The following is a 27,206-nucleotide window of genomic DNA, read 5'->3' as shown; positions in this document are numbered from 1 at the left end:
AAGAGCATCTTTGCAGCCATGGTGCTGCGTTAACTGGAGCACCACAGGCAGACCCTCCAGAGCCTGCTGCCACCACTCAGTGCCATCGTCTGCTGGCTGCATGACCGTGGGTGGGTGAGCGCAAAACACGGTCCCCAAAGGTCATCAGCAAGTACAAAGGGCGCTAATTGGGAAAGAAATGAAGGCAACATCCCGTGTCCCCTCCACACCAGCCAGGTTCAGCTCATTCCAAGGATCATCAGAGGTCAAACACATTGGGAAGAGCCCAGACGCATGGTGGGTAAATAGAGTGGCAAAAGGGAGCTCCAAAATGGACAAACAGTGATTTGTTTTCCTTCTGTGCCTTTTAGGACAGACATGAGCTGCTTTCCAGCCATGAAGGTCAAACTGGCCTTCTCAGGCTTCAGCAGGAGCCGCAGATGATTTAGTACTTAGGAGCCCATAGCTGTACTCGGTCTCCAGCTGAGCTTTGCTCCTCCTTTTGCATGAAAGCCAAAACTCCTACCAAACAACAGAGCTTGAGCATCTCAGAGGTCAGGGAAGGTCTTCCCCTTCCCCATGGAGCTGTGGATTCCCACATGCTGGGGGACAGCCCGGGATGGGGCACATCAGGGGGAAAAGAAAGGGGAAAGAGGAACAGGGAGGGAAGAATAAAGGAGCCAGCAGATGAATCCCTTCTCTCAACGTCCTGCTTTGAACCCAGCCCTTTAAAAAGCAGGCAGCTAATCTGGACAACACGTCCCAAGAAGGAAGGGATCGTACTGTTAATACAGTCAGCATCCTCGACCCACCATGGCCTTTACACAGCAGCAAAGCCAGGGGTAATCCATCTGGTAATTGCTTCCATGAGGATCTTTACACAGCTTTAGGAACTAATGCTACTATCCTTTCCTGAGCAGCCACCCTTCCAAAACCAAGCAGCAATGAGGGGCAACGGTTAACAGCAGCATATTAATGTGAAGTGCCTCCAAGGGAGGAAAAGGTTATAAAAAACACATATGCTAGAAAAATAGATATTCAAGGAAAATGAAATAATTGCAAATACACAGGACAGCTACCTGCATGGCTTTAACTGCCTTCAGGAAGCCACCAGTTCACCTTTTACTCTCCCTCTGTCAGCTAACTGCTTTGGGGAGCAGAGATTTACCAGGAGGGCACCAAGGCACAACTCCTCAGCAAGGACAAGAAATGCCATCAGCCAAAACTCCTCACTACTGCACTTTATTTCCAGTTCTGGGAAAGCCCTGGACTCCCCCAAGCCAAGCCTCAGTTTTCCTGCTCCTACAATTAACTCATAAGGCTCCCACTGGGTGGGAGGCTCTCCAGGGAGCATCACCTCTGCTGAGCAGCTCCAGCACAAGGGTTTTTTCTCCCCTCTTCCCATCTCTCATTCTTTACAGAGTGGCAAGAGCAGAGGAAAACCCTTGCTGGTGACTAACCAAAATGCTCTATCCCTCCCAGTTTTCCTGGCATATGCAGTGATGTGCTGCAGCCCAGCCCAAACGATGCCAAGCAGCTATCCTGATAGCAGTGGAGATGTTCCTGGTCAGAGCATGATTCCCCCAACACACTTAAAAGCATCACCAGGGCTGCCCTAACCCCCATGATGCAGGAAGATGCAGGATACAGCAGCAGGTTCTCTCCAGCTGTCAGGGCACAGCTGGAGCTCAGGACCTGCCAGTGTCTGCCTGTCAGACACCATTCCACCATCAAGAAGTGCTGGTGATCTGCATCCTTGTCTCACACAGACACATTTTGCAGAGGGACAGGCGTTTTTGTAACCCAGAGCTGGTCCTCAACACACAGGTGGAATAAGATGAAGCTCAGGTCAAAGCAACGATGCTCCAGGGTGCATGTACTACCCAGCTACCAGCCCATCCTCCCCTCAACTCCCCTCAAGGAGAAATTATATATAAAACATTTGTGACAGCAAGAAACCTTTGATCCTTAGGTACCTGCTGCTGGAGCGTCTGCAAGATCCCAGGCCTGGGCGCATCATGACTGACAGCACTGGAGATACAGCAGCGTAATTTAGAGCCTGTGTGTCAGCCCAAGCTGCCCCTATCTCAGCTCAGTAACAGGAATAAAAAAATCAACCCTGGCTAGCAAGAAATGCATCGTAGCAAGGTATGGTAAGTTTGAAAATAAATAAGCCTTTTGGGGAAGGACTGTGGGTCGTGGCCAGCCACAAGCACAGGTGCTGTGGAAGCCTCAAGGAGATGCTGTGCCTTGGGATAATGCAGGCTTGGCTGGGGATGGGGGAAAACAGAGGCAGGACATGGCTGGTGTGGCCTGGCTGGGCAGATCACAGGCAGATCTCCAGGCTCTGGCCACCTTCCAGCAGCACAGCGCTGCTGCTCGCATGAGCAAACCCTGAGCAGAGCTGTGGCTGGGCACAGGAGCCATGGCTTGGGACATGCCAGGTCCATGCCAGGCAAACAAACATGGAGACGAATGTCATTCACTCTCTCCTGCTGTGCTCATGCCCCCCCCCATTGCAAGGAAGATACGAGATGCAAAAGGAAAACAGAAAGAGGGAAGGAGGGCAGAGGAAATATTAAAAAAAAAAAAAAAGAACAACAAAAGCTGTAACTGGGCTTGTAGCAAACAACACCTGTAATTTGGAGGACAGGTGTGTTACCATCAAAGGCTCATTACCAGAGCTCTCACACTTAAGAGGATTCTGGTCCAAGAAGTATGGCAATGCCACAGCCTGGAGGCACAGAACAACTTTCCTTTTCCCCTTTCCCTAACAAATTGGCAATATCTGATCGATAAAGAAGATAAAAAATAATTTTTTAAACATCCACTCAAAATAAAAACAAAAACCAAACCCATGCTAAGTCACCTGATTAAGCAAACTCAAAACAGCTCCTGAGAGCACGGGGATCTGGATGGAAACCAGCAACCAGGCACTGAGCTTTGTTGTTATTATCAGAAAAAAAATAGAATCTGCATTTGGCACTGATTCTCACACATACCCAAGCATTTTACTGCAAAGAGGAAAAGAGCATTTTTGGAGTCCTCAGTTATGGAAACATTGCATGGAAGACTTAATGGGCAGCTCCTGCTTGGGCATATACCAACTCCCTTGGCTTATGCAGGAAGATGTTTTCTCCACCAAAGTATTACGGCTCATGGCATGCTGCTGCTCAGATCCACAATTCCACACACTGGGGCTAACCCATGTCTGGAGGCAGCAAGCCCTGCCATGTATCTCAATGTATCAAACCCCAAAACCTCACCCTCTTCAATGCAGACACCAAGGCGTTCCTGTAGATGGCATTTTGTATTATCGCACGATGAGAAGAGGCATGTGGGCAAGCAGAGCAAGCACGATACAAGCCAGTAGCAGGGCTCAAATCTGGGCAGAAATAAGCCACCCTGAATCTGTCGGGTCTTTATCCTTTGGAAGCATCAGGCTTGGAAGGTGGCAGTAGCTGTGGGCATGATACAGCTTCTTACAGCACGGTTGGGTGGCAAGTCAACACACACTCCATTCATTGGCCTTACCAGCACAGAGCTGTCACCACACAAGGCTTGTCCACCCACCTACCAGGAACAAGTTGATAGGCAACACCTCCAGCACCTCAAACTCAAAGAGCCAGCACCAAAACAGCCCAGTGGTTGCTTCCACAGAGAGCATTTCGTGCCAGGCGGACACAGCAGCACCACAGCAGAAGCTGTGCGGTATCTACTGAAGGCAAAGGTTCCTGCCCTCAGAAAGCCACAGAGGGAGAGGAGAAGTCCCTCACATGATGCAAGGAGTGGAGAGCAGAGGCTGGACCCACTTTCAGTTAGCCCCCTCACCCATCTGGGCTATGTACCATCCTGCATGCCTTTGATCCCTCTTGCTCCCGCAGCGACACGCACCCCTTGCTGGCAGAGCTGCATTAAGGATTAGGTGGGATCAGACATGGGATAATACAAATGAGGTCGTGTTTGCTGCTGGCAGTAGCTGCAAGGAAATGAGGAGCCAGTCTTTCTAGCTGGAGAGAAACGAGATGCTCCTAAACTCTGGAAAGGAGGGGTATGGCTGAGACCAGGCTAATGCAGCTTCTCTGCCCCCAGGCTTGGATATACAACTATAGCACCTGACAGCCTTCAGTTACAGAGGAAGGGACTCTCCTTGCTCAGGAGCTATGCCTCCAGCTGGGCCTCCTGGTAGGAACCAAGGGAGCAGAAGCAGTGCCGCTGTGCTGCTGGAGGGAAGTCCCTTACATTACTCCTGCAGGGTCTGTGTAACTGGAAATGAAACACAACCTTTTGTTGTCTGGATGGTCCTGAAAGCACAAGTCAAGCCCCAAATTGGTGATGCTGCTCCCCTTAACGTTGGGCATCCACTGGCTTGTTTCTCCTCATGGATCTTTTTCCATCCTTACCCTCTCCAGCTCCAGGCATGCCTCTATCTCCCCTTGCTCCCCTGACCCTTGGCACCAGCCACAGTGTGCCTACAAACATAAGGGAGAAGATGCCCAGAGGTACATTCAGGCTTTGACAAGCATGCTGGCATGCTGGAGCAAGTAAAAGCTGCAACACCTCATAGAAGAGCAGAAACCCAGTGGATAGAGAAGACCTGCTAAGGAACAGACATACTACTCCATGGACTCTTCCCAAAAACACAGCAGCCAGTGCAGAGGTCCTACCAGCTGTGTATGAGGCAGGCAGGCTTAAGCATCTCAACCAGCACTGGTCCTGATGGCTCTTAAGAAAAAAAACCAACACCTGACTGCTTTTATATTTGATTTACTGCTTGTAAAGGCATCTCCAGAGCACAAGCTCCAGCTGGGCGTTTTCATACTCTTTCTACCTCCACTGGTGCCCAAAGGAAAAAAATCTCCCATGAGATGTGAACAGCTCTGGACACACCACAGCAGGCTCTCAGCTCTGAGCTGGATGACCTGCCACCAGGCTCGTGCACGGCCCTGGGAAAGGCAGGGACACAGAGCCCCAGCAGCAACACTTTCCACAGCCCCAGCAAGCCTGCGCGCAGATGGCGACAAGACTGGTCCCTGTGCAGCCGGCAGCATATGCTGCTGCTGCCGCCCACATCAACGCAGATGCCTGGAGAGATGCACCAGAAATAACTGGTTACACAAGCCAAGACTTTTTATCCTGTGCAGTCAAAGAGAGTTTTAGTCCCAAACTACTAGGTACAGCTGAGCATCTGAACACACCCCCACTTTTTGCAGTGGAAGGAACAACATCTCAAGGGCAACAAAATGGACCTAAAAATGAGCTGAGACAAAAGAAGGCCAGTGGGAAGTAACCAGTGGCTAGAGATAGCTGGGCTGGTGAACATCTGTATGGCAAAGAGTTTCTGCTCTTGGTCTGCCAGCGACCTTTATGTCTGCTCTGAAATGGGGCAATAATGTTCACTTAAGAGTCTCATGCTGAATTAATCATTGCAAAGTGCTCTACAGTTCAGCTAGGAGAGATAGGAAGGCAGCGCTAAGTACGATCATAGCTGTACTCAGCAAGACTAATGGTCTGTGCTGTGCTATGGCCCTGGTAAGCTGTGTTTAACACTGCTTAAAGCTTCGGAGCAGGATGCAGAGCAGCCCCTGCCCCGGCGGGAGGGATGCACCTTCCTCCCTGCCCAGCTTCCTGCACTGGCAGGGGGCTTGTCCTGGCCAGGCACAGCCACTGTGGTGATACCAGGTTGTACCGCCCGGCTCTTAAACTGCTGAGCTGAGGAACAGGGTGTTCAGAGCAGCAGGGAAAAAGGAAGACCTTCTCATTAAATACCTGCACGGACCTTTTTCCCATGTGTCTCTCTGGTCACCATCAAATCCAGGCAAGCTTTCAGCACCCAGAAGATGCTGCTGCAGGGGGCTACACAAGCAGCTGGCATCCAAATTAACTGAACCTGCCCCTGCCACCTTTCTTCGATGATCCCAGATTTTGTCCAGGAAGAGATGAGAGCTATTTCCTATCCACCGTTTGTCTGCCATTAATGATTTTCCAGATCTCCAACACAATTCCCCTCCTCCATCCCAGGCTAAGCAGACCAAGCCTGCTTCTTGTGGAGAAGGCATCACCTTCTGTCCCCTCTCTGCACCATTTCCACCCCTCTGAGATGGCAGGAGCAAAAGCAGGCCGAATTTGCTGGCAATTCACGTGGCAGCATCCTGCTTGTCCTCACAAGGAGAACCCAAGCACAAGTCACCCAGGAAAGGCTGTTCAACAGTCCTGTCCTCTGCCTCACTACTTAAATGTGACTACAAAAAGACCAGCAGCAAAGGCCTTATTATTCTAAAATACGAATCCAGGCTGCTAAAAGGCACCAGGATCCTGGTACACCAGGACAAGATGTTTTTCCCCTCCAGAGGGCATTTGGCAGGGGCTCTGCTATTTCCAACACCACAGCTGAGCTCCAGCAGGCTCGCTGTGGCTTATCCCTCACTCCTGTCCAGCATCAGCGATGCCAAACAAGAATGGGCAGCCAGCACTACCGGAGCAGGGCTCTGCTGCCAGCACCAGGCTAAGCCCACCAGCCCTTTCCTTCCTGAGACACGAGTGGTGAAGGTGAGGAACAAAATTAAAATTCTTCTCTGTGCTTTGATTTAACATTTTATCTGTACTGGAAGCACCAGGGAAAACACGTGGGAAATGTGAAGCAAGTAACTACCCTGTCTCAATAGCGGGAGAAGCCAGAAAAAACACTAGGGCATCTAGGGCAAGTTCTGAGAGGCTCATTTTAAAATGTTCCCTCCGCCAACACAGATAAATATTTGAGAAAAAAAAAAGTTACATGAAAATTCAGTTGACTCATGAAGAGCAAGCATGTTAAATATAGAAAATAAATTAAATAATTAAAGGGCAAAAGAAATTGGATTTTAGCCCTGCTTTGAGCACAATTTTCATTACAGCCTTACACAGGGAGCTACCAAGCTGCTTTTAAGCGTCAAAGTGGGTGAAGTAAGTGGCAAAGTGAGCTTTTGCCATGCTCCCAGGCCACATTTTCCCCCGTGGGAAAGCACAGAGCAGTGGAATTAGTGTAGGAAGCTCCCTCAGCCATTGCCCTGTGCCTCCAGGTCACAGCACAGCTTCACCCAGTGCTCCCCATCCCTTCCCCATGTCTTGATGGGGCAGCTAAAGTGTGGAGACAGTGACTGCTTTGCTCATAGAAGCCCAGAAATTCTCCAGGGGATGTAAACCCACTGGGAATGTGCTATAAGCTGTTAGCCCAGCTGCTGGGTTCTCCCACAGCTGTGGGTATATGTGGCAGCTCTTTGAATACAGTCCAATTCAAGTTTAAAAAAAATTAAAATTAAAAAAAAAAATCCAGCTCCAACTAGGCTCAGAAGCCTTGGGACAGGATGAAATTTAGGCTACAGATGTCACAGCCAAATCGTGTTATTGCCAGGAGCCCAGCCCTGCAATTCAAAGGTGCCCCGGCACAAACTCACTCCAAACACAGCTCCCAGCCTCTGCTGAACTCAGAAATTACACATGGCAAAAAGGGCAAGCTCAAAGCATCTGCACCACTTTTGGGAGCTCAGCACTGAGCTGGCTTACCTAGTTTTACCAGTTCCCAGGCAGAGCAGCAAAGCTCCTTGCTCAGACCAGTGGCGAAGCCCGAGGCTGCCCAGGGATAAAAGCCTTGTGGTCTTTAAACCCAAGAAACTATTCCCCAACAGTGAGGCAGGAAAACACTCGTGGCAAGGCTGTGTTGGCAGGTGCCTGCCAGTGACGGGAACAGCAGGGATTTTGGGCACCAATGTTCACCTCAACAGCTTTCTACTTTCACAGCCTGCAAGATACAGCGGGCAAAAGATGTGAGTAGTATTGTAACAGCCAGGGAGAGAATAGGCTCAGAGTCAGGCTCTTTTATTAACATTCCTCTCTTTTCTTCTGACCCTCAAAAAGGTCCTTTTCTTTTCCCGAGTTGACATCCTCAGAGTCTCCACTGCAACAACAGTGACAACGCAGAGGTGACCTGGTCAGCCCACAGAGGTAAAACATGAGAAACAACTTTAAAACACATTTTTGTGTCTTTTTTTGTGTGTGTGATCAGATGGCTGGAAACCAGCAGCATCAACTCCCTAAATAACGTGGCATCTGATGCTACCCTGCTGATCTTGGCAACAACCCCTTCCCTCTCAGCTACAGAAAACCTATATATAGGAAAACATACATATCTATATATATACATATGTATATGACTTTCATATTACTTTGCCTTTCCTAAACAGTCCGGTAAGGCATCACATATTTGCTTTTCCCAAGCAGGAGACTGGCACGACCATGGCTAAGCAATGTCCCCCACTTGCTGTGCCACACTGAAAGTGTCAGCCTGTTGCTTTTCCTGCCTCACTTCAACGTGTGTGGCTTAGTTTTGGTTTTAATTGTAAAGCCCCCACATTCTGCAAACCAAATGCAGCTGGAATTGAAATTGAAAAGTAAAACCACCCATCAACGAAAATCAAAGCACTGCACTGCCAAAATTGAGTGGGATGCACAAAGCAGGGAGCTTAAACAGGGGGGGAAAAAATGGAAATTACATTAATAGCATGTTTTCATTTGTAATAATCTGAGAGCCTGGTAATGACACTGGAAGGTAAGCTACCCTCAGCCCAAGGAGAGGTAGCTGTTTATGAAACCATCTGGGCTGTCAGCAGCTCAAACACCATGAGAAGGAAAAGTGTAAAATGGGCAGGTAGAGCCAGGCTGTCAGCAGCCCTCTGGGCAGGGAGGGGATGATCTGTCCTCCACCTGGCAGAGGGGGAAGAGAAAAAAATCCAGAAATTGTCTGCATTATGGGGAAGAGTAGCAGTCTGTGGTTTAAGGGTTTGGTTGGGGTTTTTTTCATTGTATGTAACTTGTTTATTTAGGAAGAGGTTTATAAATCATTGCTTTCTCAAAAGCCGGCACCAAGGAATGACTCCAGCAGAGTATTTCTTTGCTTTTAAGGAAGCCTTGTACAAAAATGATCAGACCTATTTAATGGGCTGTTGAAACAGTGTAATGCCAGCCTCCTACGTTATCATGGTTCCTAATGATTTTACTAACAAAGAGCTGGAAGGAGATCGACCTGACATTCCTGGCCCCTGCCATCACATGCTGCTCAGACATGAGCAGTATAGCTGAACAGCAACAGGTAGGATGATATTTAATGCCCACCTCTATATCTTGACATTGTCTGGCTTGAAATAGAGTCCTCATGCCACTTACTGGCAGTGAAACTAATAGGATTCTGTAAAGATCAATCCATAAATGCACAGACGTTAAAATGAATGGTTTCCTTTCTGTTCCATTTATGGGAGGGCTCTTTTATGGATATCTATACGCTGGCATAAAAATTGCAGGAACAACTTTCTAAGTCTTCATTAAATTCAAGGGGACTTTTGTAGAGAAGATTGCTTCAAAAGAAACTGCTATTTCCCACAGCAGTTCACTACTACCCTCAAACCCAAAAGAGCTACACTTGCTTGTGAGAGCTGCCCCAGCCACACCATATTCTTGATGGGCACACAGGAGCCACAGGAGGAAAAACAAGGTCAGGGTTAAGATGTTACAGCAAGCCCCCTGCCCAACACAGGTGCTACTGTTCACCCACATCCTAAATGCTGCCCAACACTGCCCTGCCCTGCTGGCACAGGGACTGCTGTCACTGGAAGGCTTCCAGAGTAGAGAAAAAGAATCATTAATAAAAACTGAGTGCTTCTGGGTAGGCCAAGGTGAATGTTTGTTGATAGCATATTTAATGAAAGCGAATGAAAAAAAAACAATGTATTTCTTCCTCGCCCTACCCACTGTGTCAATGATGGGGATGTGTTTGGGGGCTGGGTCTTTTTGCAGGAAGCACAAAAACTGCTTGACCTGTGTCTTGCATCTGAAAACAACAGTTTATCAGAGCTGTCTGCAAACTGAGAGATTATTCAGATTTCTGCCTCCACAGAAATATTTCTTCCAAGACCACTTTCCTGAAAACCTCACAAGAATTTCTGGCCCAGAAGCAAGGTGGGGATGCTGGGCAAACCCCTGCATTGCTCACTGAACCAGTTCTGCATCCCCTTCTCACCTCCCAGTTGTGCAGGCTCTAGGGTTAGCCTTAAGTTCTACTTTGGGGTCCCCAGCTCTGCTGCTGCAGGCAGGGATGCTGCCACATGGCTTCCCCTGGCATCTGCCCTCCTGACTCTGTACCACTCAGATGAAACAACTCTGACAGCTCCAAGGGCTGAAAATAGCGGATAAGAGCCAGGTCAGGCATGTACAGTCCACAAAACCACATCTCCAGTCCCTCCTGATCCTCAGGGAACATAAACTTCCCAGCTAATGGAGGAGGAGGTGGTGACTCCATGGACTGGCTTCACCACAGGTGGTCAGTAACACTGCCACCCCTTGGTTAGTCCACCAGAATTACCTCCGGAAAAAGCCAAAAGACAGAAAGCCACTAGCACATCACCAGATCCTCTACCAGGAAAAATATTCCATGGGGCTTACAACTATCTTGAACATAAATTGGGATAAAAGGAAAAACGTACATCCAAGCCCTTTGTATTTCTGCAACAATCCATCTTGTCTCTTCAACTTAACATCTGCAGAAAGATGTAGCTCTGTTGTAGGAGAAATAGCTCCTAAGTGCTCCCGGTCATGATAGATCCCAAGGCACACAGCAGAAGTTCACCACATCTTCCTGGCCAACAGCCAGGCTCACAGAATTGAATTTCATCTTACCCTCTTTCACCTCCTCCTTCAGCCACAGAGGCTTTTCTTCATCTCTCCTTTCTCTTTCTTCATTCTCCATTTCATTTCCAAGGGTGTGGGACTACAGCAGCACTATTTTTTCTCCATACTCAACCTCAGAAAATGAATCATTCCCAAACCATCCAACCAGACACCTTGCCTCCAACACCAGGCAGGAAGATGCCCTGGCAGCTACACACAATTCCCCCAGGAGTGATGCTTTTCCCCAATTTTTTTGCCAGCAAGACACCCTCCTGAGTCACAAGACTTTATTTTTTTTTCCCATCTCTTTTTCCTCCTCTTACAAAAGCTGTGGCTGAGGATGGCCACGCAGATGTCAAATCCTACTGCTGCCAGCCATCAAGTGCTTGATGCCACAGCAGCCTGGCAGCAGTAAGGCCCACAAGTGAAATTCTCCTCTTTCTCTGCAGATAACTTTCCAGCATCCACCTTAATTTCTTCCAACTCAGGACCCATCCCAGTGAGATGCCCAAAACTCAGCAGCATACTCAAGGCAGGGGCACACTCCTGAACTACTGAGCGGTGTTACAACTTCAGCAGCATTACTAACTCTTCACCTGCCCTTAAAATTTCTCCTTTTCCCCCCATCAAGAATTCTCCAATGATTTCAGCTGAATTTAGCTAATTTTCAGTTAATTTGGCTAAGATTTTGCTAAAGTTAGCTAAGCAGCTAATTTTACAAAGCGTCTCCCATTAAATCTTCCCATGCCTCGAAGTCCCTGTCTATAAAAAGAGACTCATTACCACCGATTTGTCTCTAAATGACAGAGACTTTAAATCACTGCCATACAACATCTGGTTTGCGGCCCATAGGGAGCCAGCAGGCTCAGTTCAGCTGGATAACTACCCACCGGTGGAGATGCCACTGACCCAGCTCCGAACTTCTACCTCCCCAAAGCACGGGCCAGGGCTGAGGGACACCGTATGGGCAGCTCAGGGACCTAGAAACTGCTGAAATCAGTGGAAGGCTTAAGCCTTGGGGGCTCTCAGCCTTTCACCAGCAGGAAAGTGCTTAAAAATTCTAAAAAAAGGGAAACCCTGCTAAGGCAGGCAGCAAACAGGGAGGCTGCAACCTTAAGAGCTACAAAGACATTTGAACAATAGTATCTCCGCTCAAACCTTCCCCGCATCTGTAGGCAGCAAGACTATAAATTGGCCTATGATTTAGCTCCATTTGGTGCCCTCTATTCAGTCCTGTACCTCGTCCCACATGGCGGATACCAGCTTCCATCCTTACCTCCACTATCCATTAGCTGCTGTCAGCAAGCAGGGAGGGAAGGCGGGGTGCCAGCGCAGCTCTGCACACGTGGGAACCCCCTTTTCCTTCCCCATCAGGTCCCATTGGAGCACCTTATGCCATCTTTAGGACCATGCTGCTGCGCTGAGGGGCCTTGGTCAAGGTAGGTATTTCAACTCATAGGCCATTCATTGTTCAGTACACTATATTCTTCCCAATTTTTCCTTTTGTTTCCCCCTGTTTTTTTCTCTGCTCCCCTTTGGTTCACATTACATTCATCATTTATATCCACAGCACCAGCAACCTGATTTACTGCCTCGATCAATGCAGCTCCAGCATGATCAACATGCTCAGCAAGCTCAACACACAACAGGGACCAAGCCGTGGGAACCTGGCAGGACAAGAGGGAGGGACAGGGAACAAAATCATCCCACGAACCAAACAGCACAACTTTCTGCGCTCCTTCTCAGTGTAGCAAGTCTGCAAGAACAGGGCAGTGTCAGGGCAGATGGACAGATGTCCTGCCGGGGCACCCCTCGAAGATGGGAGATTTGAGGCTGAGTGCTCTAGGAGCAGAGGAGACTTGGGCAAGAATGTTTTTTTTCCTTCTTAACCAGGCAGTGGAGAAACCTGCACTCCATCAGAATCGACTCAGAGCACTTCTCCTAAGCACCTAGTTTGCTCTCCCACTCCTAATGAACAGCGTGACAAGCTCAAAAATCAATGGAGGCTCGGCAAACCTTGAGCACAGCCTCCTGCCGGCGCCCAGCCAGGCGTCCCCTCCACGCTGCTCCCTCTAACTGAAACCGACGGGAGCGATTAACCAACAGGTTCGTTAATGGCCACCCCATCAGGACTCTCCTCAGCGAGACCCCGTGAGAGCAAGCCATGGAAACAAGTCGATGGTGGAGGTGCCAGCCTTCTCCCCAGCAATACCTGCACAGAAAAGAGGGGCTGCCGAAGCCACTGCGGTGCCACCAGGAACTGGCCTCAGAAAAGTCCCCAGCATTTCCCTGCAGACAAGGATGCTCGGCTCAGCACCTCTCTCCCAGACACCCCCAGGGGTTTCAAAGCCCCAGGCCCCACGAGCTAAATCCAAGTCTTTGTGGCCAGATGGACACTGCACATTTTTGAGCCAAATGGGAAATGCAGGGGCACTTCCAAGACAAGGCACCTGCTTGTGATACCTGCGGTCGAGCACAGAAGCACACAAGAAAGTGAGAACACAGACTTGTGGGAGAGAGGGATGGGGGCAGTCCAACAAGTGAAACAGGGTGCCAAGAATCTGCTTCTGGCTCTTTTCCCTAAAATACCTGGCAGGCTGAAGACCCTCTCAGGCACCTGAGACTGCATACAAGGGACAAGGCTTTGTTGGGGAAACAGCTGCATCCCAGCACCAGATAAGGAAACCTAGGAGCTGAGGCAACAGCACAGGCATGGAGGTGAATGAACACTCCCCAAACCCAACACCAACTGGGAGCAGCTCCCCTGAACACCCAGAAGAGGTTAGGATGGAACAGGGCTCTCTCATGATAAGCAGCTGCTGGCTTCAGCTCCAAAAGCTGCCCCATACCACCATCAGAGCACCCCCTGCCATCCCCCCATCTGCTGCCCCACCAAGTCTATATACACACATATATATATTACTCGCTTTGCTGCTTTTCCCATCTATTCCTGAAAAGAAGACAAGGAGAAGCAGCGTGCACAGCAGTGCTGCATCACGCATGTGCTGCCCTGAGCCCTCCAGCTCCTTTCCCTCGCAGCGCCTGTGCCCTGTTCTCTTAACCTCTCTGCAAGAGGCTCATTTCCCGTCTCATTTCATGGCTCCAAACTGTTCCTCTGTGCTTTGTTTGTTTAAAAAATGTTGTTAAGATACAGCAAAAAAAAGAAAAGAAGTGGGCAAACAGGAAGGATTTAACTCTGCCTTTGCATCTCCTGGCTGGAGGGGCTTCACACGCTCCTCACTGCAGCATTGGTGATTTAATCATCGATGCAATGCTATTGCAAACAGCAGCAGACAGCAGAACCGGCAGGAGTAATGCTCTCTCCAACAGCGTGAATATTAAGGGCATTTAACAGCCCTTGTAATCACACTGTGGTTCCTTGCAAGAACACAGCCAGGCAGCACGAGGGAAAGCACTGAACCATGCTGCTGGGTTATCAAACTCTGCCGTGCTCCTTACGGCACTGAAATCAGCCCTGCTTACAGAAAAGCAAGCGCTGGCTTCCCCGCACTTTCTCTCAAAACCAAATCCCATGTGGCAAAAGCCTTTAAGCACGTGCTGGGATGAACTCGGTGGCTTGAAAATCTCCTTCAATGAAAGCCAGCCTCTTGTGGAATTTGGGTCTCTGTAACACGGAGCAAACATTAAGAGCTTGAGCAAATCGATCTGCTGTACCTGTTTGATGCACTGGGAAAGGATTACAGGGGGAGGAAAAGAAATCCTGAGCATGGCATGAGTTTAGCTGTGCCTCAGGACTAGAGATATATCATACTTTTCAGGTCAAGCATTAGTTCATTCTCAAAGGAGAAATGTCCCCAGCTTTTACACTTTGAAAGTTTTAACTCTTTTATTGGATTAATATAATTCTGAAGAGTTCTCTGCGATTTTGACACAGAAACAGCCAGTTATCTATTGCATCCTACTGTGATGAAACACCGGTGAAACACAGCCAGTCCTGGCCTGTGGACCTGAAACACAGCTTCTGGAAATAAGGAAAAACAGTGAGAATTCATCTCCTTTACCTTTCAGATACAGCAATGGCTGCTGATTCTGCATGAAGATGGGGAGAACATCTTGAGACCCAAGCCTGCATTCAGAGAAATGTTGGCTTGCCCAAAGCCACATACACAGCTGGTGCCAATGCCCAAACTGATGTCAATACCAGGAGATCTGCATCAAAACTTAGCTGATCCCAGTTGGTATTTACATATGGAAACTCAAAACTGTTTGGCTGTTTCAGCTGGACTAACGCCCACATTGCCAAGAGCTCCCAGCCCCCGAGTTATCTTAGTGCAGCCTGTGCACCAGAGGGAAGGGAATTAGCTACCTGGCCTTTCATTCACACCTTTAATTAGTCAGCTTATATTGATATAAAATTAATTGAAGCAGAATAAGCTTTTATCCTAAATACAGGTGCCCACATGCAGGAATCACTGAGATTAAAAGGTGCAAATTACACTTTATTTAATTAGTTAAAATCCCCATGCTGGACCTGCCTCTGTTGCTGCACGTACAGCGAGGGCCTTTCTACCAGGTCTGCCCCAGTGCTGCGACTGCCATCTCAGCACCACACTCTGGTTAAGCAGAAAATATGCAAGGGTTTAGCTACAGAGCAGAGATGTTCTTCACTGCTGGGCAGCGTTTCATATACGGGGTCAGGATTTGGCAGTGGGATCCGATCTCCCAAGGATGCAATAACGCACCAAGAGCAAAGGAGGCCTGTTTTACAGAACACTGCCTGTGCCTGCTGGGGAAGGTTGACCGCCCTTCACCTCCCAGCTGCTGGTGCCCTCAAGTGCCAATGCATTTTCCTCCTGCTCCCCGCACACAAGCGGAGCTTCTGCCTGCGAAGTTCAAATTGGAACTGATTTTCCTTTGCCGACGTTGCCTTCAGAAGGGAAGGTGTCCTCCCCTTCCTGAGTCCTGCCGTGCCTCAGGTGAAGAACAACATCTGAATGACCTTCCCTGGCATTCAAATGCCTGCTGGAGCTCACCTGGCAAGGTAGATTGTGTTTGTATTTTATGTTTCATTTTGGAAATGTTGTGCTTCCTCAGTGTGCAGGTATATCCAGGAGGTCCCTGCTGAGAAGACACATTCATACCTATGCACAGTAATAAAGGCCACGTCACCAGGCATCGTAACACTTTTCTCATCATCTGATTCCCTTTTTTGCCACTTGCAAGTCTAACTTCAAATTTCAGATTACTTCACCTGGTGACCTCTGTTTTGAGGTGCTATTCCTTCTCCAAGATGTGGGGCTGGAACTTCAGATTGGGCAGATGACCATCTCCCTAATGGGCTCAGATAGTTCACTTTCCCCCTGAGAATGCCACCAAACCAGGTAAAGTGAGAAGCCTTTGCAAAGCCTAATTTTGCACGAATGCCTGACGCTTCCTAAGACTGCAGCAGCTGAAGTCTCAACAGATTTCAGGCTCTTTGCAGGCTTGATCTTCTCATCTGACCAAACCCTTCACACATCACCTCTGCAAGGGGGACGTTTATCGTTATTTATTCATAGCTCTGTAAATACAATTACTACTGCTTGTGAAGCCCTCGACTGCATGAGAACAACAGCAAAGTCTGCATAGAAATATGCAACATTATGCTTCATCTATGGGCTCCAGGGTCTGCAGGAAAGGAAATAGTCACATGAAAAGAGAGCAGAAGCTATCCAGCGTGCTGAGTGGGTGCTCTCGTACATCATCGCAACAGAGACGATTCCATCTTCAACCATTTCCAATGGCTAAATTAAAATGGTGATGGGTATACAACAGCATGCTCCACTTTAAAATCTCAGTCCTGGTTTTCTAGAACAATATTTTTTGTGGGAAGTTAATTATATGGTAAAAAGTGTCAAAACTTAAGAAAAAAAACAAAGGCAAATTGATATTCTTTATATTTTTGCTTCCCAAAACTGCAACTTCACAGCAGTGAACCACCACTAACAGCTTCCCCAGATGTGTGCCATCCCTCTGCCGCAGCAAGCTGTCCATAGAATCATAGAATCAACCAGGTTGGAAAAGACCTCTGAGATCATCAAGTCTGACCCTTCATCCAACACCATCCCTCCGTCCATCTATCCAACTCTCCCTCACTCCATGTCATGGCAGTGGGGCGGGGAGACCTGGTGCTAGCTGGCCCAGTAAATACTTTTTGTCTCCTCCACCCCAAAATCAGCTCCTCTCGTGCCACACCCAGCAGACAGAGCTGCTGGTGCACCGCTGCGCTGAGGGCCCATCCCCAAGGGCTGCACGATGGTTGCTCTTTTTTCTCTGAAGATACCCAAAGCAGAGATCTTCCTCTGGGATGGGAAGGCAGAACAGGAGGGCTCTTCACAAATCATTCCACAGTACCACCAGGAGCAAACCATATGCAGCCTACACGCCGTATGAGGTTTAATGCTGAGCGTTATAGGGATATTCATCCATTTGGATCCCAGTCACAGCAGCAGATGGCTGGTTAACGCATGTTTGAATCTGTCTCTCTCCAGATTACACTGCATTATGGCGCCAGGAAAATGCAACGGGCATTATAAACACCACGACTCTTCCCTGCTCCTTCTCCATCCAGCTCCACTCTTGTCAAAGGCAGGACCATGCTACATAACAGCTTCCCTCCCTGCTTGGCTCCCACACCAGCTCCAGCAGCCTCCCTGTGTCTTCCTGCTGTCTGCCCCGCTGGAAAACCACCTGCCTTCCCCAACAAGACCCTGAGTTTTGCATTTCGTCTGGGCAAGGTCAAAGTGCAAAGGGGCTGCATACCAAACATCCCCGAAGGCAAATCCCAAAGGATATTATTCCATCCTGAAGGACTCTGAATCAACCCACTGGGTAAAGCAGATTACCCTGACCTAGATGAAGAAACCAGTTTTAAACAAAAATATTTTAAAAAATAAATTAAAAAGTATTAAAAATATTTTTTAAAAAAATCAGTGTTTAATAAGAAGAACTGAGCCAACCATTGAAAATTAGTCTGCTCACACCTGTGACTCTTCCCTCTCATCTTTTCTCCATCTCACAACAAGCAACTAAAAATTCAATGCACAAGAAAGAAGAGATGTGCATGAACTCCCCCAGCCCAGGGGGGCTGCAACCAAGGCCCGCGTTGCTGAACACATTCATGTCTTATTTGCGCGCCGTGTGTCTCCATAATGTGTTATGAGGTGTGTTTGTAACCGGCGGATGCCAACAGTGGTCCTTGAGGAGGAAATGGTGTGTGTCTAAATGCAGGCAAAGCTATTTGGAAAGGCAGGACAAAGCAGCCTTGCTTTCCTGGCTTGGGCCAAATTACATCCTTTGGACTTATTCCTCCAGTAGCTTCAAAAGAAAAAGAATCATCCGTCTCAATTTTCTTGGCTCTGTGAATAATGTTTGGAGAATAGAAGGTGATTTCATAGCTCGTTTGTTTTTGCACTGCATGAACCCTGCTCTCCTCGCATCACTTTCCAATCAGGTTTATTACTGGTGTTTCCACTAGAAAACCGAAGAGGGAAAGCTACGAGTCGTACTTGAGATGGAGGAGAAAAATAAAATTTAAAAAAGTAAAAAGAAAAAAAAAGGAAGAAGAATCTCTCTTTCCCTTGTCTTTCAGCCTGATCTGAAAAATGAACCTGTTTTGCTTCTGAATCAATTTTCTTTTGGCACTGCACTTCCCGCAGTACTTTCTGAGACGAGATGCAATCATTAGCTCACTTGCTACTCCAAATAATATAACAAAGCTGGAGCTTGAGATGCTTTGCAGTAAATCATCACTAATTTCTGCCTATGTGTGGTAAGGCAGGGTTTGGTGGGGGACACAAGCCCCACCCTATCCCCCCAGTGCCACCAGCAATGCATCTGCACACGTGCTGGCTGGGGACAGTCCTCCTTCCACCATGTAATCTCCTCCCCCCACGGAGGAGTGGCACTGGCACATTGTCCCTTCCCAAACAAACGACCACCACACCTCTCACTCCCTCAGGGCTGCAGTAAGGGTTAACTCCGAGTCACACGGGGCTTTCAAACAGTGGGACTGAAGGCAAACTATTAGTATTACTAATGCTGCCTCCATAAACAAAGGGGTGAACTCCTGCTGAACCTGTCACCACTGATCATTTTCTGAAGGCACGTGTTAACAATGAAAAATCATCCTCCTCCTCCTCCCAGCACTCCTCTGCCACTGGCACCCAGAGCACCAGCCCTCCAGTTCCCATCCCACAGTGGGAGGCTTCCCAGGTACCCTATAGACTAATCCAGCCTGACCTAGGGCTGCCCTTCCCACCACAGCAGCAGCTACACGGGAAAAACCTTTATCTAGGCAGCCCCCTTTTTGTGGCTTCTTTGGAAATGCATATGAAGAGTGGAGCAATACTGATTTAGAGGAGCAGAAGACAGGGCTCAAGATCTCTTCCTTGTCTCACTCCTCCCATAAAGCTGACCCCTGCTGAGATTTTGGAACCAAAAAGGCGAAAAAGGATGGGAAATCAATTTAATTGCAGCTTAGTAAGCAACTGCACTAAGTGTCGCTGGCAAAATCTGAACATTTCACTGTGAGACAAAGGGGGAGAAATGGCTTTTTCATTGCACGGGAAAGTGGATTGAGAGCAAACTCCCCCCATCATCTGCTCCTCACCCCTTCCTTCTTTAAGCAGGAGGAAGCCAGCAAGAAACACACAGCTAATGCCAGCAATCTCCTGCTCGCGCTACTCCAATTAATAGTCAATCCGCTGCACCCTTTGTCGTTAGGCTACACGTAATTACTCCTCCATGCAAACATCTTCCTGAAACAGATCCTGCTTCTGCGTTCTCCACAGATACATTTCCCGTACTTGGTTTTATTGCACCAAATGCTGGGCTGCCCTCATAGATGAGACTTTCCCAGACAAAGTACGTTGTATTTGCATTTCCACAACTTCTCCCAAGCTCGCTCTTCCCACTGGCAAGGAGACTAGAGCAGAGACAAAAATGCCCAAAGTGCCAAACCAGCTTCCTGTGAGCTGTGTGCGCAGAGCACACACATCCATGGACCCAAGAAAGACACTCATCTCACAACACCCCCATATTCAGCTTCCCAGGGATTTGTCAGCCTTGGACAATAATGCTGCACCTGCACTTATACAGGATTATAAAGCGGTGTCATTCGCAGGGCTGCCTCTCCCTGCACTGCCCTTCCAGTGCCAGAGCTCGCCCAGCTCACACCTGTGGAACCACTGCAGCTAGGCAGAGCGTGCCCTGCGTGCTCTGCCCTGGTCTCTACACCTACAACCAACCTTTCAGCTTCAGGAGGGACAGAAAAATTGTAGTCACAGCACCATAAATGTTCCTTGGACCTGCCCTCCCCAGGCACAGCATTGCCATTTATAGCTCTCACCCTGCAGCCATCCCATGTGCCGAGTCCCCTGCCCGTAGGGAGGCACAGATCACATTGCAGAGCCAGGGACAAGGGATGTCTCAGCAGAACAAGAAGCAAACGCAGACAAGGCAGGCCCTGAGCCATGAGCCCATCAAAATAAATCAGGATGATGTTTTCTTATCAAGAAAAGGAAGAGCAAGGAGAAAACAGACAGGTTTTTTGAGTAAATAATCCACCTCTGTGCGTACCTGAGGTGGCGCGAGGATAAACCGGAAAAAACATCTTCCCTGATAGTCAACATGTTTCTCAAGCGTGGAGATGCTTCACAACATACGTGCTGTGTCTGCGAAGCCTCGGCATCCAGACACAGAGCTGGAGACCTCCCTGCTCAAAAAGCAGGAGTTGCTTTTGTCAAGCTCACCCCTAAAGCTCACCAAGGGCTCTGGGCCATGAGCCAGAGCTGCATCCTCCTAAAAACCCAAGGGCAAGGGCTTGAACCCTTCCCTGTTACCTACAAGAGGAAGACACCGAACAATGTCACACCAGCTGCTGAGGGATGCTGCAGCCCAGAGTGATTCCACATGCAGGGCGCTCCATAGGGACCTTGATAGGAAAAACAGATTACAAGAGAGACTATGACACTCCTGAACCCAGCTCAGCCTGGGAGCATCACCACCTCCAACACCCCTTCAGACTGAAGCATCAGGACGTCTTCAACTCATTTTATCCTTCTAGAGCACAATAAGAAGTATTTTTCTTCTTCTGGTGCTCAACACCTCTTGTCAACAAAACACATACCACCTGCACAGAAATTTATTTATATTCTTACCATCAAAGAAGCAGAATTCTTGCCTCATATCCCTCCTTCTCTGATACTTTTTTTAAAAGCACCAAGCTAGGACAGGCACCTGTATATCCCGATGCTCGCTGTTTTGCAAAGCAAACAAGTCTTGTTCAATCAATATTTATGCCCCCATCAGTCACAGCTACAACACGGAGCTCTGCCAGAATGTAACAGGGGCAAAATTCATTCATTGCAATTACCAGTGAAAAATTAAGAGGGTTTTCATTGACTGGTTATTGTTTCACAGGTTTCTCAGAGAGTGCCTTGATGCGCAGTGGGCAGGTTAATTAAACGAGATGCACAAGGCAGGCTGCTCACCATTTGTCCGCAGCCGGTTTAGTCACCGAGGTAACTGGGTGCTGACTTTTGCAAGACTTTCTACCCCCAGTCCTCCTCCACAAGGGCACAGGTATTTGTACAAGGAGGTTTGCCATGCTGGAAAACCTCTCTCCCAATCCCACCAGAAGGAAACAAAGTGCTTGAGAAATGGCACTCATTGATGTCCTGTCTGGCCCCACAGATGAGGACAGCTTGGGCACAGTTTTCTGTTTTATCCATCACTAAATACACAAGCAGGAGAGAGGAACTGGATTCCACCCCACCTCCTGCACCACCAAAGCTTTACACATCCTAGAAAGCCTCAGTTTGCTCTTGAAGATTTCAGAGTGGGATTTCAGCAGCAAAGCATGACAGAAGTTTCCCCTTCTCTCACATCCTGGACCTATCCATGCCTCCAGCCAAGTCCCAAGTCCCAGTCAACACAAGCTTCCCAGGTACTTAACACTGCCTTTTTTCCTTGTTCCCAACAGCTTTGCCACTTCAATCCCTTAATTGTCAAGATCTGAATTTTTGCAGGATACACAGTTATTTTAATCTGTTAAGTGGCTCTGCTGCTATAAAACTGACAGGAATTTAATATCTAGAGACTGTCAACTGAATTCCAGGTGCTGAGGCTTTCTAGATGGCGATGATGCAGAAGGAAATGCAGGCTGGTGCAAGACACACAAGCACAAAGCTGGCAAGGGTTCCTTTGCATTGAGGTCTGACCCTGCAGGATGCTGAGCACCCCAGAGCACTTGGAGTAGGCAGCAAGGGTGCTGAGCCTCTCATCATCTCCCAGGAGCCATCCCCCAGCTGCACTTGAGCACAATCAGAAAGGAGTTGCTCCATTGCAAACACTACTACAAGTCAAGCATAACAGGTCACTTTTTTTAATAAAGGAAACTTTTCCTCCGTAGCTTTTCTCTTGCAATCAAGCCCGTGACAGACTCACTTTCCCTCCAGAGGCTGTCAGCTGTGCTTTAGCCATCCATCAGAGGGAGCAAACTAGCATGCAGGAGAGAATGAAGAAAAATAAAAACCCCAAACCCAACAAAAACTATCTTCCTGCCCCCCCCACACACACTGGTGGCCCTGAGCAAGGGAGCCCAGTTCCCTGCCAACCCCTCCCCACTGCAGGGCTCTGCTATACAGCCAGTGTCCCACTGTGGTCTGATACAGATTCACGAGGTGGAGGAGATGAGATGACCAAGGGGTTGTCAGACACCTACTCCTCTCCTGCTCCCTTATTACCATCCCCTGGGGCCACCCAGCCACAGCCTGGCACAGGGCACGGGAGCAGCACACCAGCAAAACCGCTGCAGAGCCAGCTACACGTACTCCTCACGACTAATTTAGGATTTTGCTTGTAATTAATCCCTCGTATCAGTTCCCTTCATTATTCCTTAATGTAATTAAGTTATTAGCCTGCATGTTCCCTCACCCCCCCCCCCCCCCCCAAAGCAGAGCAGTGGGACTTATCAGAGGGAGGCAGGGGAGATGCCAGGCAGCAGCCAAGATTACCAGAGCACATGCCAAGCCACACCACCTCCTCCCTGTGTGACTTCAGGGGGCTCACTGGCTGCCTGATTTTCCAAGAGGGTTGAACGATTCCAATTCCTCTGGAGTCAATAAGACCCACAAGGATACAAAGTTCAATTAGCCTCTCTGGGTCCTGGTTTATCCAGCCGGAAAACTGCTGGGACAAGGAGACAGGCTGGAACTAATTAAAGCTTGAAAAGTATTTCGAAATCCTCCGCCAAAAGGCAGGGAAGGCAGAAGGCATCAACAGGTCCCAGCTGATCCATGACCCCAACCAGCCCCATGTCCTTACACTCATCCATCAGACTGCTTCCCTGCAGGCTGAGTCCATGGCTGCTAACCAGGCACCCGGCCGGGCCATGCGGGTAATGGTCCCTTGGCAGAGGCAGGCACACTCCTATGGCTCCTCTTCCCAGCCAAGTCACAGGACTTTACAGCACTAATAGGGCTTGATCTGCCCTTTGGAAAAGCAAAAAAAACCAACAATCCCCAAACCTCAAGCAACAGCAGTAAAAACAGCATTGGAGGGACTGGGGAAGTTGACCCAGGAACAATTTCATGGTCCCAAACACTGTGAGTGATTCTCTTCCATACCCTACCAGTCCTGCAAGGTTACTAAACTCCACAGACATGAGGGAGTCCCACACCCTAAAATCCAGCCTCAACCTGCTCCCACCGCTCTGGCACATACCACCAGCAGCTGCAGGCAGCAGGAAGGAGGAGGAGGGAAAGGAAGTGACAGGAATTGAGGGGAGCAAGGGCTGCCAAAAAGGGGAGCCCTCTAAGCCTGCCTGCCACCGGGCAGCAGCAAGAGATCCACAGGGATGGATTACAGGGGAATACAGAAAAAAAAGCAAACACAACTGGGGAGGTGAAGCCAAGTTAATTACAAGGGCTGTGCCTACCTCTTCAGGCACAAGCAGCTTGGGAAAGCTCCCAAAGCGCTGTTAGACCTGCCCCAAATGCCTGCTTCCACTGCGACCACGAAATGACAAGCCAGCAGCATGTTTCTGGTGCAGGAAGGACTGAAAAACTGCATCAGACCCCTCACACCAAGGTCCTGGTCCTTGGAGACTTTGCCTACCCCAATATTGGGTTCTCCAGCTATAAGAAAAGCATCACAAGCCTTCCTTCGGGAAGCTGAGGCCTGGATCTTGCACAGGATTTGGAATAAAGGAAGGGAGGGAAAAGAACCACAAATAACAGTGATGGATGGGCACCCAAACAGCCAAGGGCAGCAGCTCTGCTGTTGGCCCTTGGCAAGGCACCAACATGCCACAGCCAGCCAGGAGCTTGGGCACTCCAGCCTCCCAGCACTGGATGTGTGCCATGAGCCCTGCCAGGAGACAGGCATGGGCAGGAGGCAGCATTACCAGTTGGAGCCTAAGTAAGAAGGGTCTAAAGGTTAAATCTACATGAGGCATGATATATAGTGTGCATATGTTCACAGAAATACAGCTCAACTGAGAGAGAAGGCAATAGTGGGGAGGTGGGGGGGAAACACGTTGGAAAACACTGCCAGGAAAGTTTATGTGGATTTGCTCAGTGGCAATGTTACAATGTTCGCACTACTGTTAGCAACTTCCACCTCCTCTTGTTTCTCTAGGAATTTAGGAGGACAGCTCTTAACTGCTCAAGTTTTCATCTCTGGGAGCCAGTCCCGCCGGCCAGGGCAAGGGGACACACCACCAGGCTCCCCTCCGGACTGCAGCATCCCTGTCTGTTGTACCCAAATCAGCTCTGCAGCCTTTCAGAGGTGTTAACTGGAGTGACACCACATCCCCATGCTCATAAGCAACTTACAAGTCATGTGCTCAAAAGCAGTTTTCAAAGCCAAAAAATGCAATGCATTAAAAAACAAAAAAGAATCTGCACTCTATGGATCTCAAGGGGATGCAACTGTTTTGACAGAAAATTCAGAAGAAATGAAGGAGAGGCAATTTAAGCAGTCAAATTGCTGGAGTTATGGCAACTTGGCAGTTGCAACTTCGAAACTCAGGGCCTGATCCTGTCTGATGGGAGAATTTCACTTCACCTACTGCAGGAGCCAAGACCAGCCCCTAAGAGCATAAGCAACCTGCACCCTGAGGTTGGGGGAGCTTTGAGTGGGAGCAGAGTCAAACGGGCTGCAAAATGGCAGCAATTCAGCTGCAGCTGGTACTAACTAAGAAGCAAGGTTCATTTCAAGGAGAATACAGGAGCCCCCCATCATATAGGGGAGGTCTTCTTTTGCAATTTTTAAGAATGCAGTTCTGATAGAAACCTATTGATGCCAAAGCCTAGTTATGGTTAAGAAAGCACTTGTCCTCTAGCTCTGCTTTCAGTGACTTATTGCCTTTCTCCTGCTTAAATAAATAAATAAATGTATATATTATTATTTATTTTTGGGGCCTGAAATTGCATAGATTCATTCCCTTCTGCTAGGATTGAAAGATTTCCGAAAGGCTGAAAAAAACCCTCTTCAATCATTTTTATTTAAAAAACATGGAAAACCAATAATTCCTCAGGATGAAAAATCAAAGTAAGCTTTATGAGTTCTGACTTTTTTTTCCAATCAGGTCGTTAATTCAGTTGCAGAGGTGACAGACACACATATAGGAGACTCTACAAAGATGTGGCAAACACTTATAGCTGTCACAAGTCACGGGCCAAACGCTGTTGGGTGTCACTGGTGCAAAAAGGGGGCTGAGGGCTCGCACTCTTCCTCTGCCACAGTAACCCTAATCTCAGAGTATTTTCAGGATCTGGGCTCTAACCCAGATTAACTAATTCAAGATTTACACAGTACAACTAAGAGCAGCATTTAATCCTTGTCCTTTGGAAAGTTAACCCTCGGCTAAGCCCCAGCAGCTCTCAGCCGCTGGGAGAGGACACAGGACCTGCAGAGGACACGGGACCTCGTTCAGCCGAAGCTGCTCGCAGATCTCGCTTTTCGCAGCGTTTGGGCAGCGAAACTCCTCTGATGCACTCGCTGTGTCGAATGAGATGCTCTTCGCATCTCTCCCGTGCTGTCACTCCGGTGCACTCCAGGGACTCAAACATGACATAGAAAGGCGCGATTGCAAACGCACCCTCCTTCCACCCAGGCTGGGACTCACAGGGCAGCATCCTGCCCGTCTCTAGTCTTCCATCACAACCAGCCACGAAAAGCCGCAGCGGTTTAACCGGACTCGGCCAGCCCGTGTACCCCAACCACGGACCACCTGAGTGCTCGCCGTCTGCTCCCCTCTCGTTTCAGCCCGGGGACAGGATCGAGCCCTTCGTCTTTGGGGCAGAGCTCGGAAACACGGCATAACCCACAGGGTAGAGGAGTCGCCGGTTCCCCACCCGCGACACAAACCACGCGTTTCGTTTTCTTGGGGCGCGCCGGTGTCCCCGCTCCCCAGGGTCCGGAGCGAGGGATGCTCGAAGTTGGCGGCGGGGCAGAGGGTCGGCACCGCCGGCGGCACCCGCGGCCGGGGGAGCCCCGACAGCCCCCGGTGGAGCGGGGGGGGAGGGCGGCGGGGGCTGCCGCTGTCCGGGACCGTGGGCAGGCGGGGGGCGGGGGGCCCGACCAGGAATGTATGGAAAGGGCCAGACCGCCCCCCCCCACCGCACAGGCACAGAGCCGGCACCAAACTTTAAGGGGAGCGTGATGGGGTCCCGAAAACCGCTGGGAACTTCTTCCCCGGGCAGCGGCGGCGTCGCGCCCAAGTCCCGCCGGAGCACTCCGGGCCCCGCCGCCCTTTCCTTTCTTACCTCCGGCGTGTGTCCCTCGGGCTCCGCCGCCTCCAACTTCCTCCGCGCCCCGAAGAAGAAGAGGAGGAGGGCGGCGAGCCAGAGCACCCCCATCAGAGACAGCGCCAGCCGCCGCGTCGGCCGCCTCATCCTCGGAGAAGGGAAAAGTCCGGCAGGGGGACAGGGAGGAGGCGAGGGGGAGCCGCGGGCAGCTCCGGGGGCAGCAGGAGCAGGGCTAGTCGGGGAGGAGGGTCTCGCCCGCCCGCCTCGAAGCCGACGATGCGAGTCCCGGGCTGTGCATGCTCTGCAGGGGAGGGGAGGGGAGGAGGAACAGGAGGAGGAGGTGCCGGGAGGAGGGGGGCTGGAGCCGGAGCCGCTCGCCGGGGAAAGGTGCGGCGGGCAGACCGGCGGGCTGGTACCGCAGGGGAATCGCAGGGCAGCCGCTGCCCTGTCTGCTCCCTGTCCGGGAGGCAGCTCCCGGGGACGGAGACACAGAGCCGGGGGGGGGGAGGGGCAGGGGGGGGGGGGGGGAGATGTGTGTGTATAATCGGGGACGGCCATCTCTCTCCCACGCACCGTGAGTGGGTCCGGGCCACTTCCACGCGAAAGGATGCGCGGGGCTGGGCTGCGCCGCTGCGAAGTTCGCCCAGGTCGGTCGGGGTCCCCGTCCCGGTCGTCGTCCGGCTCCGGGGCGAGGGGAGGCCACCGTTCAACAACACACAGAGGAGGCTCAGACATGATGGGAAGATTAATTTAACCAATTGAAACAGCAGGGGGATT

The 27,206-nt window shown here is 49.7% G+C and overlaps 1 protein-coding gene across 1 annotated transcript in view; it reads right to left on the bottom strand.

The window, feature by feature from the left end:
* Positions 1 to 26,633, bottom strand: part of GALNT14 (polypeptide N-acetylgalactosaminyltransferase 14) — an 86,874-nt gene extending 60,241 nt beyond the window's left edge. The window contains exon 1 of the mRNA XM_027696536.1: positions 26,448 to 26,633. Coding sequence (XP_027552337.1) covers positions 26,448 to 26,576 — 129 coding nt within the window. The 5' untranslated portion in view covers positions 26,577 to 26,633. The remainder of the gene's footprint in view (positions 1 to 26,447) is intronic.
* Between the last annotated feature and the right edge of the window lie 573 nt (positions 26,634 to 27,206).

The sequence above is a fragment of the Neopelma chrysocephalum genome, unplaced genomic scaffold (genome assembly GCF_003984885.1).
Source record: "Neopelma chrysocephalum unplaced genomic scaffold, ASM398488v2 Primary Assembly neopelma1_108, whole genome shotgun sequence".
Lineage (NCBI taxonomy): Eukaryota > Metazoa > Chordata > Aves > Passeriformes > Pipridae > Neopelma > Neopelma chrysocephalum.
Note: the sequence above shows the minus strand (reverse complement) of the source record. Positions and strands in the feature narration are given on the sequence as shown.